A 16100-nucleotide genomic window follows, 5' to 3' on the forward strand; every position below is an offset into this window, starting at 1 on the left:
GGATCTTTTACAACCAACTAACATGGCAAATAAGGCCTCAGTTTAAGTTAGTTGAAAAATCATAATGGTGACAGGGGTGGCATTCTGAGGATGCCAGCAGTAAGACAGGAGGCAGAAAGATGTCCGGGATTGGGTGCCCAGCACTTCAGCTTCAACATAGAAACTTTGGAAGAGGCAGCAAGATGATGTATATGGATTGGAAGCAATTCAGAAAAAGTTTACTTGCCTAATATTAGGAATGAACAAATTGCTTTATGAGGAAAGGTTAGACAGGCTAAGCATATATCCCCTGGAGTTTGCAAGAGTCAGAGGTGACTTCATTGGAAGATTAAAGATCCTGAGGGGACTTGATCAGGTGAATGTTGAAAACATGTTCTCTTTTCTGGGAGAATCCATAACTAGAGGTTCATAGTTTAAAAATAAGGTGGCATTAACTTAAGACAGAGATAAGAAAACATTTTATCTCTCTGAGAATTCAGAGTCTTTGAAATTCTCTTCCTCAAAAGGCTGAGGATACAGAGTCCTCAAATATTCTGAAGGCAGTGGTTGGTAGGTGTTTGATTATATGCAAGAATGCAGAGTTGATCAGCTATGATCTTCTTGAATGGCAGAGCAGAATAGAAGGTTGGAGTGACCTACCTGTTTTCCTTCTTTGTGTATTCACATATTTGTATTGGTAGTGATTGAAACCAGGCGGATCTCACTCACTATAAGATCTTTGATTGAGGTTGTTAATCTCAAGGGGCCCTGACTAACAGATATGAACATAGGAATGAGAGTGTCTCCTAATTTCAGGCACTAACTCCAAACTGGCTGGTTACAGCCAGGGTACTGTGCATATGTAAATGAAGGATGATTTGGTGACAGAATACCAGCTTGTGTACTTATTTCAGCAGCAAAGGGAGAAACAGGATGTGTCTAAAGAACACTGTTCACGTGCAACAGTCGTCTTTGAGTTGGGTAAACATTTCTGGCATCATGTCTTTATTTGGGAAACTTGACTCGTTCGATCCTGCCATCAAAGATTAGGCTCAATATGTGGAAAGGGTGCAATATCTTTTCCAGGCAAATGACATTGTGGCAGATGAAAAGCAACAAGTAATCCTTCTGACTGTTTGCAGACCCACGTCATTTTCAGCAACTAGGGGCTTAACTTTCCCAGAGGCAACAGTCAGTAAAGTTGACAGATTTGATTAAGTAATATTATGATCACAAACCTCCTCCAAGTCTGAGAAGCTATCAGCTTTATTCAACAGTCCGAGAACCAGGGGAATCCAAAATGGGATTTTTGACAAGGTTATGTGATTTTGGGTTAACCTTGAATGGAACGCTGAGAGACCATCTGGTATTTGTGATTAATGATGTAACCACGCGAAAGCATCTACTAGCTGAAGCCCAACTGGACTTCAACAAGCACTACAACTGGCTTTATCATTAGAAAATGTGGCAAGTGGAGCATGGGAGTTACAGCACATCCCAATGGAAGTGGACTCCCTCATCTGTCCAACTGAGGGAATACAACTTGAGTATAGGCAATTGCCAAGCCTCCCGCAGAACATATCCTGAGCAGAAGGACCTAGGCCAGCCCATGGCAAAACCCCAGAACAAAGTCGAGCCTTGATCAAATGTCTAAAACATTCTTCAGAATCTGGGCTGGCAGGTCATTGTAGTTGCTGCCAGTATGCTGGCTTGAGACAGCAAGGAATGCTACAAGCGCTGACTTCAGTAAGAGAATGCATAGACCATTTTCTGGGAAAATGTACACCCAGGAAATTCCACCCACGAGTAGGCTGGGATAGTTAAGTTGATTAGCAACATTCAAATTAGAACCAATTGAAATTAATGTCTGGTTAAATGGTCCCCCGGTTCTCATGGAGACCGATAGCAGTAGTTTGCAGAACATGTCTTTAACAAGATTCGCTCTGGACTCCAACCCTTACGTTTGTGTAAGACTTTGGCCAGATTGATAACTTATACTGGGAACCAAAAGATATTTAGGATACGACTACAGTTCTGGTCTCCTATGAGAAGTTGTTGGTGGAGTTATGACCAATTGTAGTAAGAGGCTCAAGCCCAAGCCTATTGGAGTGGAATTGGAGTGGTTGAGAAAGATTCACCTAAATTGGTTCAATATTGTTTGATTAGAAAATGGCTGCCTGACTGAAGTCCTAATTAAATACCCAGCAGTTTTTCAAGGAGGGCTAGGGACTATCAAAGGGGCCAAGACCAGGAAGCAAATCTGTGATTTTGCAAGGCCTGCCCTGTGCTAGTTACCTTACTGATAAAAGTAGAGGCAGAAATCAGGAGTTTGGAAAGTATAGGAACCATCACATCAGTACAGCTTGTGGAATGGCAGCATCTGTCATGCTGATTGTGAAGCCTGCTGGCTTGGTCCATCTTTGTGGGGATTTTAAGCAAATGGTAAAGCGCTTCTCACAACTGCATTAATACCCAATCCCTTGATAGAGGACGTACATGCAAAATTGCCAGGGAGAGGGGACGTCCTTACAAGCTGGACATGAGCTTGCCTACCTGTAATTGCGACTGGATGAGGAGTTCCAGAAGTACTCCACAATTAATACCTACTAGGAGTTGTACCAATATACAAGACTGCTATTTGGGGTATCATCAGCCTACGCCCTTTTCTAGCTGATGGTGGAGAACATATTCAATATTTATGCAGTTGAAATTTATCTGGGTGATATTTTAATAACCGGAAGACAAATAATGAACACTTGGAAATCTTGGAAATAGTGTTTAGACATTTCTCTCAGGCAGGTAGAAATATGTTTAAAAATGTGTTCCAGGCACCCTGTGATCTACTTGGGCTACAGACACGACAAAATCAGGTTACATCCATTGGAAGATAAAATGAGAGTGATCAAAGGTGGCTGTACCAGAACTTTAGGTCTTCCGTTGTATTGGTGAATCATTGCGTGAAATTTATACGTAACTGTCTTGGTAGCCTTACATTTGGAAATGGTCATAGAGTCATAAAGATGTACAGCACGGAAACAGACCCTTTGGTCCAACTCGTCCATGCCGACCAGATATCCCAACCTAATCTAGTCCCATTTGCCAGCACTTGGCCCATATCCCTCTAAACCCTTCCTATTCATGTACTCATTCAGATGCCTATAAAATGCTGTAATTGTACTAGTCTCCACCAGCTTCTTTTGGCAGTTCATTTCATACACGCATCACCCTCTCCGTGAAAAAGTTGCCTCTTAGGAGCCTTTTAAATTCTTCCCCTCTCACCCTAAAACTATACCCTCTAGTTTTGTACTCTCCCACCCCAGAGAAGAGACTTTATCTATTTATCCTATCCATGCCCCTCATGACTTTATACACCTCTATAAGGTCACCCCCCGCCTTGGATGCCCCAAGGAAAACAGCCCCAACGCATTCAGCCTCTCCCCATAGCTCAAATCTTCCAACTCTGGCAATTTCCTTGTCAATCTTTTCTGAATCCTTTCAAGTTTCACAGCATCTTTCCAATAGGAGGGAGACTGGAATTGCTCACAATATTCCAAAAGTGGCCTTACTAATGTCCTGTACAACTGTAACATGACCTCCCACTTCGATACTCAATGGTCTGAACAATATGTAGCCAAGAAGAAGCCTTGAGGGAAGTGGAAAAGCAGCTATCATTATTGAAGGTGTTAGTCCACTATGATCTGAAGTGAGAGGTGGTGCTGACATGAAATGCCTCCCTTTACGGTATCAGGGTAGTGTTTGCTCACCAGTTGCTGAATGGATAGGAACGCCCAATCTCCTGGACTTTGGCTGATTTTGAATGCAAATATGTCCACATGGACATCTTGGTATGAGGAAGTTCCTCCAATACCTTTATGGACATGAATTTGTCATAGTAATGGACCACAAATCCCTGGTAGGGCTAATTAAAGAAGACAAGGCAGTGCTGCCTATAGTTTCTGGTCCAATTCAGTGGTGGGTGCTTACTCTCAGTACGTACAAGTTGGAACACCATCCAGGAGGCGAAGTGCCTAATGCTGATGCTTTGAATCAGCTCCCACTGAGGACAGGGCCATGCTGTCCATAGCTTCAGGTCAAATTCAGCAGTGGGCCCTTATTTTCAGTGTGTACAATTATAAGTTGGAACATCGTCCAGGAGGCCAAATGACAAATGCAATGCCTTAAGCTGCCTCCCACTGGCAGATACTCCACTGGGGGTGCCTCCCTTCGAAGAGTTTGTTTTAGTTTTAAACTTTCTGGACATGCTTCCAGTCACTGCTGACAATATCCAACTATGGATACAAAAAGACTGCATCTTGCCCAAACTAAACCAGCTGGTGGTAGTGGGGGAAACAGAAGAGCCATCAAAAACAGGATTGAGACCTTTCTGAATCTAGTGAGACCAGATTTCCTTCCAGCATGGCATATTACTATGTGGAATAAGAGTGATTGTCCCAAGTAAAGGTTGCCACTAGATACTGGCTAAATCCCACCAGGGTCATCCAAGGGTTTCCAAAATGAAGATGTTGGATAGACGTTATATCTGGTGGCCAGGATTAGATGCCAACATAGCTACTTTAGTAGGCCAGTGCCAAGAGTGCTAAGAAAAATTACTACTACCATGCCCTCACATTTGTAGGAATGGCCAGATAAACCCTGGACTCGGTTACATGTCGTCAATGCCAGTCCTTGTTCAATGGGCTCAATATCCCTGGTCATTGTGGATGCCTATTTTAAGTGGTTGGATGCTCATAGAGTTCATTCGGCAAACTCAAGAATCACAATTGAAAAACTGCATTTGTGATACTTGGATTCCTAGAAGTATTACCCACAGATGTCATTTACCAGCAGGAAATTCCAGTATTTCTTAAAGTCAAATGACATTCGCTCCATACCATCCATCGTCAAACGAACATTGAAGGCAGGTTTAAAGAAATAGCCAAACTGTCCTGGTTGCTATTCAATTGCAGAACCACCCCTCACACAACTACAGGGATAGTTCCAGAAGGAGTTGCTAATGGGGAGAAGACTCCACACCAAATTAGACCTGATGGTCCTGGACCTGAGGAATGAAGGTGAAGCAGCAGCAGGAAAGCCAGTGTTGACCATATGCTTCCTCTAAGCAAGAGAGGCAGCTTACTTCAGGGAATGAAGTTTGGTGCCAGGACCAAGGAAATGGCCCTGCATGAGTACAAGGTGAGATTGATGTGAAGTCAGGTCCCATAACATACAACGTTCATGTAGGTGAAGTGGCCCTGAACAAGCACCTGGATCACCTGAAAGCTGCTACCTAACAAATGGGGCAGGAGCAAAACATACCAGGTTCCTCAGAACAGCCAAAAGGCCTGTCAGAAACCATGGGTTCTCCCCCTCCACCTAGCATTGAGGAAACCTCGGAGTCAGAGATGGATGTAGCCTTGATACTGATACTGAGTATGAGGAGACAAGTCTCCTGGGATGCTCCAGATGCAGGAGATGGGCTTCGGTCCAGTAAATGCCACCCATGTCTGAGTCAAGTCAGAGGCACCAGACCTGGGGTGAAGCTACCAGATAAAGACCAGACGTACATCCCTGGACTTGAGAGAGGGACAGAGGTACGGGGAAGAATGTAATGATTGGAACCAGGTGGATTTCATTGACTATAATGTCAGCAGCCAATCAGGGAGCCCTGGCTGATAAATAATAAACAGGGGGTTCCCACTCCAATGCTGTTTTGATTTAGTCCTTACCCTCCCATCCCTTCACTTCATGTTTCACGAGCATTGCCTCTGCCATGGCTCTGCTTGTCATTGGTTCCCTGGCCACATGGGTGCTTTTCTTGGTGGTGGAATATTAATAAAGTTATTTATACCACTGGTGTTTTTCACTGTGTCCTGCACCTATCCACACACAACACGGGTGCTGGAGAAAATAAGACGCTGTATGGCGGCAGTGTTGGGGTTGAAAAAAAATAAATAGAGGATTTTGAGACTTCAGGCACTGACTCAGAGCTGTATTATGCATATATAAATAAAGAATGACTTGTTGATGAGATATTGGCCTCTCTGCAGTTACTTCAATGTTATTAATATTAAGGCCCAGGATGAACCTGTCACTTCAACTTCAACACAAAATTGGGAGTTGCAACTTTGGGAGAACACCCAATTTTAGAAATAAATTCAAACAGGAACATCACAGGAAAGTGTTGGGTTAATTGGTTAATAATTGAAAACTTTATTTCGGTGAAAAGGATTAACTGAGAAACAACAACTTACCCAAGAGTCACAGAGGCACACCATTCAGCTGCTGGGTACCAGCCCGCACTAGGTTTGAAAAAAGATGGGAGTGACAACACAGAAAATCTGTAAGTGAATTGCTTAGTAAGAAACTGCTGTTAGGGAATGCTTTTCATATATTCATTGACGGGATGAGGGCATTGCTGGCTAGGCCAGCGTTTACTGCCCATCCCTAAATGCCCAGAGGGCAGTTAAGAGTCAATCACATTGTTGTGGGTCTGAAGTCAGCGTAGGCCAGACCAGGTCAGGAAGACAGTTTCTTTCCCTAAAGGACATTAGTGAACCAGATAGGTTTTTCCGGCAGTCAACAATGATCATTAGACTCTTAAATCCGTATTCTAATTGAATTCAAATTCAAATGTCTAGATTAATAGTCTAGCAATAATACCACTAGGCCATTGCCTCCTCAGAGACTGCTATAAAATATTAATGTTTTTGAAATGTTTTTGAACAGGGTCTGTTTCTGGGGAAGATGGGACCTATACATGTACGATGGGTTATGTTTAAGCCAAAATTGGATTGACATTCATAGCGTGCTGTGCAGTGGTATGGTTGTGGTAGGGGAAAGGGGATAGTGCTAGAAACTGAGGTGGGGGGGGGGTCCAGGCCGCCTCTCAATCATTTTCTGTCCACGCCTGGGGTTGCCATTAATGTGGGTTAGTTCACCCACTCTCGACAGACTTCTGACCACTGCACGGTGCAGGAGTGTGGGTGGGGAGTGAGAGCTCTGGGTCTGATTTCCAGCTGAGAAAGGTGTAGTCAGGTATGGAGAGGGCCTGGAGGGGCACGGCAATATTAGTGTGCTCATAAGTAGAGGAGTATCCCAAGATACAGAATCTTCAGATGAAACTGGAGTGGGTTAGAACATAGAACATAGAAGAATACAGCGCTGAGAAAGGTGTAGTCAGGTATGGAGAGGGCCTGGAGGGGCACGGCAATATTAGTGTGCTCATAAGTAGAGGAGTATCCCAGGATACAGAATCTTCAGATGAAACTGGAGTGGGTTGGTAGGTGGTGTAGATGAGGAGGAGTGTTGTTGTAATATTGATCATCGGAAGACATTTAAAAGGGGAACAGAGAGAGTGCAGGACCAACATGTTCCTTTAAAAAGGTGAAGTGTGGGACCAACAACTCAAGAAACTCTGGATGTTAAGGAATGTACAAGATCAGATGAGGAAAAATAAAGGAAGCTTGTCATAGATACTGTGGGCTGAAAACAGTGGATACCCTAGAGGAGCCTAGAAATGCAGGGATTGCTTAATAAAAAACTGTGAGTAAAGGGGGGACATGATAGTAACATCACGAAAAAATACAAATAAATTTTATAAGTATATTAAGGATGAAAGAATAACCATGGAAAGAGTAAGGCCCATAAAGGATCAAAGTGGCAATGTGTGTGTGTGGAGCCAGAAGACATAGCTAAGGTTTGAAATGAATCTTTCACACCTACATTCACTTTCAAGGAGGATGATGTAGGTATAGAAATCAGAGAGGTGCTCTGTGATGGACTTGAACAAATTAGCACTGGGGATGGGGGAGGCATTAATGATTTTAACAGGCTTGAACGTAGACAAATCCTGAGGCCCAAATGAGATGCACCCCAGGCTGCTATGAGAGGCAGTGGAATAGACTGCAAAGACTCTGATATTAATTTTCAAAACCTATTTGGCTACAAGAGGGATGCCAGAGGATTGGAAGACAGCTAATGTGGTTTCATTATTCAAGAAAGGTGGCATAAAGTAAGAAACCACTGGACTTAATATTAAGTGAGGTTAATATCAGTGGTAGAGAAACTATTGAAAAAGTTTTGGGGAACAGAATTAAACAATGTCCACTTGGAAAGTCACAAATTGATCAAGGATAGTCAGTATGGCTTTGTAAGGTGAGCTCACGTGTAACAAATGCAATTCAATTTTTCAAGGAGGTGTCTAGGTGAGTAAATCTGGGTTGAGCAGTTGACATCATCTGAATGAACTTCTTAAATTCATACTTTTGACAAGGTTTCACATGGGAGACTGGTTAAAAAGCTAAAAGCCGATGGGCAATTTGGCAAATTGGATCAAAAGTTAGCTTAGTGGCGGGATGCAGAGGGTCATGGTAGAATGGTGGGTTTTTTTAAGCGGAAGCTTGTGTTCAGTAATGCACCACAATGTTTAATTATGGGTCCCCTGCTATTTGAAGTGGATGTCAATGATGTCAACGAATGTAGGAGGTATGTTCAATAAATTCACGGAAGCCAAGAAAATTGTTGGTGTAAATAGTGTGGAGGGAAGCCTTGGGCTACAGGTCAATATGGACTGGCTGGTCAGATGGGCAACAGTGGCAAAAAGGTTTTTAATCCTGAAAAATGAGGTGATGCATTTTGTAAGGACTAACAAGGCAAAAGGGTACAAAGTGAATGGTAGAATCTTGGAAAGTAGAGGATTAGAAGGACAACAGTGTGTATGTTCATAGATCCTTGAAGGCAGTAGGACAAATAAGTAAGGTGGGTAAGAAGGTATATTGCATACTTGCCTTTATTACGCAAGACAGTGACTACAAGAGCAAGGAGGGTATAATAAGAGCTGTTTATAACATTAGTTAAACCACACCTGGAAGGTACTCAATGCTTTAGGATGTGTTTGCACAAGAGAAGATTCACCAAGATATTCCTCGGGTTGGAGTGATTCCACTATGAATAGAGACTACATTCACTGGGGTTGTTTTCCTCACAGCAAAGAAGGCTGGTGAGGGGGGGTAGGGGTGGGAGGAGAACACCTCATTGAGGTGAACAAAGTTCTGAGAGGTAATAATAAGGAGATAGTGAGAAGCTTTTTCCCCTTAGTGGAGACTAAAAATAACCAGGAAGTGCATTTTAAGGGAAGTTGATTTCAGGAAAACATTTTATCGCCAAGGGGGTTGGGGGTATCTGAACTCACTATCGAAAAGGATGACAGACGTGGGATCTCGCAAGACATATAAGAACTATTTAGATGAACACTTGAAATGCCATAGAATTCAGGGTTACAGGCCAAGTACTAGAAAATAGGATGAGAATATGAGTGACTATTAGTGAGGGACTCCTTAAGACAATGCCAGCTGAATCTAATGTCAATCAGACATTTATCTCATTGGGATCCCAGGAGTGAAAGTCCCATACAGTGAGAGCTGTTGGCCAATCTAGAGAAGGCCATGGCTGCAACTGATAGATGGGCAGGAGGCCGGAAGCACACAGCTGCAACTGGAACAGGGTATGAGGCAAGTAATTACTTGTGGGGTTGAGGGTTGTTAGGGTAGGAGTTTCATTGCAAGGGTGGGGAACTTAGGTTCTAACAGGCAGCCACAACACCCCTAAACAATGTCCAGGCCCTCAATCACCCACAGATTGTCTCTGATTGAGAGAATCTCCATCCATTGGCAGCACAGGGATGCAACGAGGCCGCCCTCAAGTGCTCTTTAAAGACTGTACTAGGGCTTGAATTGGTAGTGGGGTGACCAGGAGTGTCCCTACCCTGTAACAGCACACTGTATAATTAAATACCCTTCTTGCCTCTAAATTTACTGCTCCCTGGAATATAGTAGATAGCTGATTTTGAGATATTGAAAGTCAGCTTGTTAAAGGCAAAAGGCTTGTTTTTTTGGGGGGGCGGTAGGAGACATGTGGAAGGGAGAGGAGGAAACTGCCCAAGATATTGATCCCAAAGAAAAAAAGAGGAATTTTAAAAACGGGTAGCTTTAGTTTGGGATTATCTTGACACCATTTACTGGGCCTGCAACTGACCTATGAATATTATAAGAAACTTGTCTAAAAGTCAATGTTAATGAACTAAGAAGGATACATGTACAGCAGTGTAAGCGAAATTGGACACTTCCTTTTGGCAACGGAGGCATATTTAGAGGCTTTGAACGAAAAGTAATACTCACTGGAGCAGACACTGGTCAATGAAATATCCTTCACCAGGAGACTTTACACAAGCTGCGAACTGTTAATACACTTTGCAATGATTGCTGCGGGAGAGTTAGATGGTAAGAAAAAAATAACTGCTGACGTTGCATAATTTTTTTTAACTACTCGCTTTTATAACAGGCTGGTCTCCGCCTCCAGCCACATACAGTTACACAACACTGAGTGGGACGGCTTCAACAGGCTGTAACATGATACTGGCTTTGCGGCAACTCAACTCGGTCAGCAGACTATAACTTTCTCTACGTGTGACTAAACAGCGTGTAGCTTCATCAAATCGTCGCCCAGAGAGAAATTCTGTAGACCACGCCACTGCAGCACAATGTACCGCGCCTCCCCACTCTAAATACAGTATGCCAACACATAGCAAGATAATCTCCATACAAGATACTACTTCAATATTATATACCTTGTGGATTCCACAATGAAGGGCAAACAGCCCTGTCTTGGCGTTCAGTGAGAGGGACAGGTAAAACTGCTGAATGAAACGTTTTCCTATCGGCAAACAAAACATCTTTTTGAAGAACAGACATAAATAAATAACTTTTTTTTAAATTAATGAGTTGTAAAATTAACAACCGGGCTAAAGTTCACATTCCCAACTGGGAAGCAAAGTGGCCATTGGATAACAACTTCCTGGACATCCATATCTCTACCAAACGGACACCTGAAAGTGAGATATGAAGATGATAGTGACACTCGTAACCGGGAGACTGCCGCTGATGGCTGTGACCTGTGGAGGCTGACTTTTGGAATGGATTAAAAGAGGCAAACAGAAACAAAAACTAATAAGATTGGAAGAGGACCTAGAGAAGAGATCGTCTAAATATTGTATCTTCTCAGCCCACTGTCTTCCATTATATCAAATATTGTAGGACTCCTGAGATCCAGGCAACACTCAACACAAGAGTTCACCAATACAAGACCAACCATCCAGAAGGCTGCCACTACAATAATTGGAAATTGTGGGGAAAATTCATTATGATTAAAAGATGATTGTGCAATGCAGGAAATAATGATATTATCATTCATACTAACACAAATTTGTATCCTAATCTGTCAAATCCCTGCCAGCCTTTGCACTTGTATGATGCCCCTCAGGGTTGAATAATCAGTTTTGCTTCACACTTGTACAGCATGAATGTGTACAATGATAACAAGAAGACTGACTAGTGGCAGTGAATCTACCAGAGCTTTCCCAGATGGTTCAGGTGGCTGTCTAAAGATTCATTTAGATGTACTATTATAACAGAGGCCTTGCTGCATTTGGCCACAGGCTGTTTCAGTTTCTGAGAAGTCAGAAATGGTGCTGAACATTGTGTAATCATTAACAAACCTCTCCACTTCTAACCTTTTGATGGAGGCAAGTTCACTACTGAAACAACTGAAGATAATTGGGTGTACTGTACTCTGGTGAAAGATACCTGTAGAGATGTCCTGGAGCTGAGCTGTTTGACTGTTTATGTGTGCTGTTGTGGTTTCTGATGCCTAAGTGGATATCAGGTTATCCATTCAGTTTCATTCCTTTGTTGCAGTTTGATAGGACATTTCAGAGTGTGTAGAATCATAGACTCATACAGCAAGGAAACAGACCCTTCAGTCCAATTTGGCCAGGCCAACCAGACATCCCAATCTGACCTACTCCCATTTGCCAGCATTTGGCCCACGTCCCTCTAAAACCTTCCTGTTCACATTCCTATCCAGATGCCTTTTAATTTTTGTAATTGAACCTGCCTCTACCACTTCCTCTGGCAACTTGCTCCATACACACACCACCCTCTGCATGGAAAAAGTTGCCCCTCCGGTACCTTTTAAATCTTTCCCCTCTCACCCATGCCCTCTAGGTTTGGACTCCCCCATCCTAGGAAAGAAACCTTGGCAATTCACCCTATCCATGCCTCTCATGATTTTATAAACTTCTATAAGGTCACCCCTCAGCCTCCAACCCTCCAGGGAAGAAGCCCCAGCCAACTTAGCCTCTCCCTATAACTCAGTCACAAGCAAAGACCAGTTGAAGATGGCATTAGGAAACCAGATGGGGTTTTATGACATTGAACAATAGTTATTGGGCGGCACGGTGGCACAGTGGTTAGCACTGCTGCCTCACAGCGCCAGAGACCTGGGTTCAATTCCCGCCTCAGGCGACTGACTGTGTGGAGTTTGCACGTTCTCCCCGTGTCTGCGTGGGTTTCCTCCGGGTGCTCCGGTTTCCTCCCACAGTCCAAAGATGTGCAGGTCAGGTGAATTGGCCATGCTAAATTGCCCGTAGTGTTAGGCAAGGGGTAAATGTAGGGGTATGGGTGGGTTGCGCTTCGGCGGGTCGGTGTGGACTTGTTGGGCCGAAGGGCCTGTTTCCACACTGTAAGAAATCTAATTCAATCTAAATCTAATTCAAAAATCTAATTATATGGTTACCACTGGACTAGCTTTAATTACAAGATTTATTAATTCAAATGAAATGTCATCATCTGTGGTGAAATTTGAACTAATGCCCACCAGTGCATGAGGAGAGATCTCTAGCTTAGTCCAAGCTCAGTATCAATACTACAAAATTGTTGAACTCGATATTATGTACAGAAGGCTGCAGAGGGTGGATTCAAGGATGAAGCTTGAGTTGGAATCCAAGTGGAGTGAGACTGATCCAGAGGCAGTCACTGATTAATTTGATGTGGCTGCGGAAGCATGTTTTGGCAAATATCTTATCAAACATCTGCAACTTTCTGGTCCTAACATGAAGTTCAACAATTTTAGGCTTGAGGCACCTTCTCCCATGTCCTTATCCCTACCCCTGTACATCAAATGAGCTGCTACCACACACATCCATTGTCATCAATTAATAATCCCCATTAACAGCTATTTATTTTCTTAGACTATCATTTACCCACCCCCTTGTCTGTGCAATTGTGTTTCTCTCTCATTGGATTCTATCTTCACTTATTGTTTACTCTCTTCCAGCCCCTGCTCCATCTTTTACATAAATACCAACCTATTCCTAGCTACCATAAATTCTGAAGAAGGGTCACTGGACTCAAAATATTAACACTGATTTCTGTTCACAGATGCTGCCAGACCTAGTGAGTTTTTCCAGCAAATTCAGTTTTTGTGATCTGTTTCCAGGCTCCTATATAATTACTTTGAAGCAACTTGTATATAGTACATCTCCAGGAAAGGTAAGGACACTGCCATTGCACCACAAAAGCTTCTTGAGCACAGATGTTTCTCCAATGAATATGTACCTCTTGGGTATAATTAGCTCCTAAGCCAATTAGCAACATGTATCTCAAGATTTGGTTTCATCTGGATGACATCTACCCCTTGTAGTAGGTTGGTTACAAGTTTAATGGGGGATCTAATGTGGATGTCATTATTAGAATTTTTAGTGCTTTTTTGCAATACTGTATAGCTCCCATTCTGCTCATACCAGAACAACCAAGATTTGTCCTTGGTTACCAGTTGTCCTTGTGTTACGGATAATACTTTAAATGTTCCTTTCTATTATTATTTTTCAGCCTGCTGTTAAATAGGACTTAGTCATCATCATTGTCTAATGTTTGTGATTCAGATTTACGGATTCTGCAATTCTTCCTGTCTTAGATCAGATTTATTCCTTTACCCCTGCCAGCCTAATGAAACTAATCACCAGTTTCCAAAATGCAAAAGCATCCTTCTTCTTTGATGATATTAGTGGGCAGATTGTTTTCAGTCTTTGACAGTAGAATTTATGGAGATTACACCATATATGTGCCTGGATAAGGAGTGGAGTTAATATATAATGTAATCTTATGGATATTAGAAAATTGCTTAAAAATGAAAGAACAGTGGCAATGTCCAATACAGTTGCATTGTTTGTCAGATATTTGTTGGAAAAAAGTTGTGGAAATGGATTTCTATACTTTCTACTAGTCCTGAACCAAATAATGTTATTTAATGTTATTTTCTCCACATCAATATTATTTTAATCAGTCTGTTGAGGGCATGATTCAACTAGGAATACTTGTATATTCATTACAAATGTATTTGTTTTTACTTTCAGTACAGTAGATGATTTTCTTCATTGCTTTTCTTTTATTCATTTACTCATGGGATGTGGACATCACTGGATCGGCCAGCATTTATTGCCTGTCCTTATTTGGCCTTGCGAAGGTGCTGCCTTCTTGAACTGCTGTAGATAAAAGCACAATGGTGCCAAAATGCTTTTGGGGAGTGAGTCCTGGGATTTTGACCCATCATCATTAAAGAACAGTAATAATGTGGAATGCTCCTTTGGGGCCTTGGATGGAGTTGAGAGGGTAGGTTTGGGCGCAGGTTTTACAATTCCGGTGGGAGGAGGGTAAGGAGCCAGGAGGGGAGGGTGGGTTTTTAGGGGGCGTGGACCTGACCAGGTAGTCACAGAGGGAACGGTCTTTGCGGAACATGGAAAAGGGTGGGAAGGGAAATATATCCCTGGTGGTGGGGTCCGTTTGGAGGTGGCGGAAATGTCGGTGGTAATTTGAGGGTGCATACATGAGGATCATGGTCGCACAACATCGTAGGCTGAAGGGCCTGTTCTGTGCTGTACTGTTCTATGTTCTATGTTCTATGATGTGATTTATGCGAAGGTTGGTAGGGTGGAAGGTGAGCACCAGGCGAGTTCTGTCCTTGTTACAGTTGGAGGGGTGGGGTTTGAGGGCGGAGGTGCGGGATGTGGATGAGATGCATTGGAGGGCATCTTCAACCAAGTGGGAAGGGAAATTGCTGTCTTTAAAGAAGGAGGACATCTGGTGTGTTCTGTGGTGGAATTGGTCCTCCTGGGAGCAGATACGGCGGAGGCGGAGGAATTGGGAATACGGGATGGCATTTTTGCGGGAGATAGGTGGGAAGAGGTGTCATCCAGGTAGCTGTGGGAGTCGGTGGGTTTGTAAAAAAACTCAGTGTCGAGTTGGTCATCATTGATGGAGATGGAGAGGTCCAGGAAAGGGAGGGAGGTGTCAGAAATGGTTCAGGTGAATTTATGGTTGGGGTGGAATGTATCCGTTGCTCCCGATGCGGTCTCCTCTACATAGGGGAGCCTACTTGCAGAGTACTTTAGGGAACATTTCTGGGATACCCGCACCAATCAACCCCACCGCCCTGTGGCCCAACATTTCAACTCCCCCTCTCACTCTGCAGAGGACATGCACGTCCTGGGCCTTTTCCACCTCCACTCCCTCACCACCGGTGCCTGGAGGCAGAACGCCTCATCTTCCGCCTCGTAGCACTTCCACCCCAGGGCATCAATGTGGACATCACCAGTTTCCTCATTTCCCCTCCCCCCACCTTACCCCAGTTCCAACCTTCCTGCTCTGCACCATCCCCATGACCTGTCCTACCCTATCACATTCATCCCTACCCCCATCTACCTATTGTACTCTTTGCTACCTTCTCCCCAGCCCCGCCCTCCTCCCATTTATCTCTCCATCCCCAGAGTCTCCCTGCCTTCATTTCTGATGAAAGGCTTTTGTCAGAAACGTCGATTTTCCTGCTCCTTGGATGCTGCCTGACCAGCTGTGCTTTTCCAGCACCACTCTAATCTAGACTCTGATTTCCAGCATCTGCAGTCCTCACTTTTGCCCAGGATTGGATGACAGCCAATCAGGCTTTGTAGCAACCCTGAGGTAGTGGAGGGGGTCAAGAGAAAAAGTGGTCTGAGAGCACTGTCTCTGTTCAGCCTACATATGTTGTTTTTTCAAATGATAGAACCGTGCAGAATGCCATTCAAGTAGGACTGCAATGAGGAATGCGGTAGCAGTGTGATGCACAATAGTCAGAGTTATCGATAGTGCTCTCTACAGCTGTGAGCAGGAGCTCCAAAGCTACCTATGTGTTGACTGTCTGGTACCAAGGTTAACATATGAACTTACCTGGGCATGGCCACTGAGGAATGCAAT

At 43.5% G+C, this 16100-nt stretch overlaps 1 protein-coding gene across 2 annotated transcripts in view; it reads right to left on the reverse strand.

Annotated features, from left to right (window-relative positions):
- si:ch211-161h7.5 overlaps positions 1–11517 on the reverse strand; it is a 52523-nt gene extending 41006 nt beyond the window's left edge. The window contains exons 1-2 of one of the 2 annotated variants that reach the window (XM_043688448.1): positions 10155–11517; positions 6231–6278 (exon numbers count right to left, since the gene is read on the reverse strand). In XM_043688448.1, the coding sequence (XP_043544383.1) occupies positions 6231–6254 (24 nt within the window). In that variant the 5' untranslated portion in view covers positions 6255–6278; positions 10155–11517. The remainder of the gene's footprint in view (positions 1–6230; positions 6279–10154) is intronic. The other variant, XM_043688449.1, reaches the window with a different exon arrangement.
- Positions 11518–16100: the final 4583 nt, after the last annotated feature.

This window comes from Chiloscyllium plagiosum, chromosome 4 (assembly GCF_004010195.1).
Source record: "Chiloscyllium plagiosum isolate BGI_BamShark_2017 chromosome 4, ASM401019v2, whole genome shotgun sequence".
Classification (NCBI taxonomy): Eukaryota; Metazoa; Chordata; class Chondrichthyes; order Orectolobiformes; family Hemiscylliidae; genus Chiloscyllium; species Chiloscyllium plagiosum.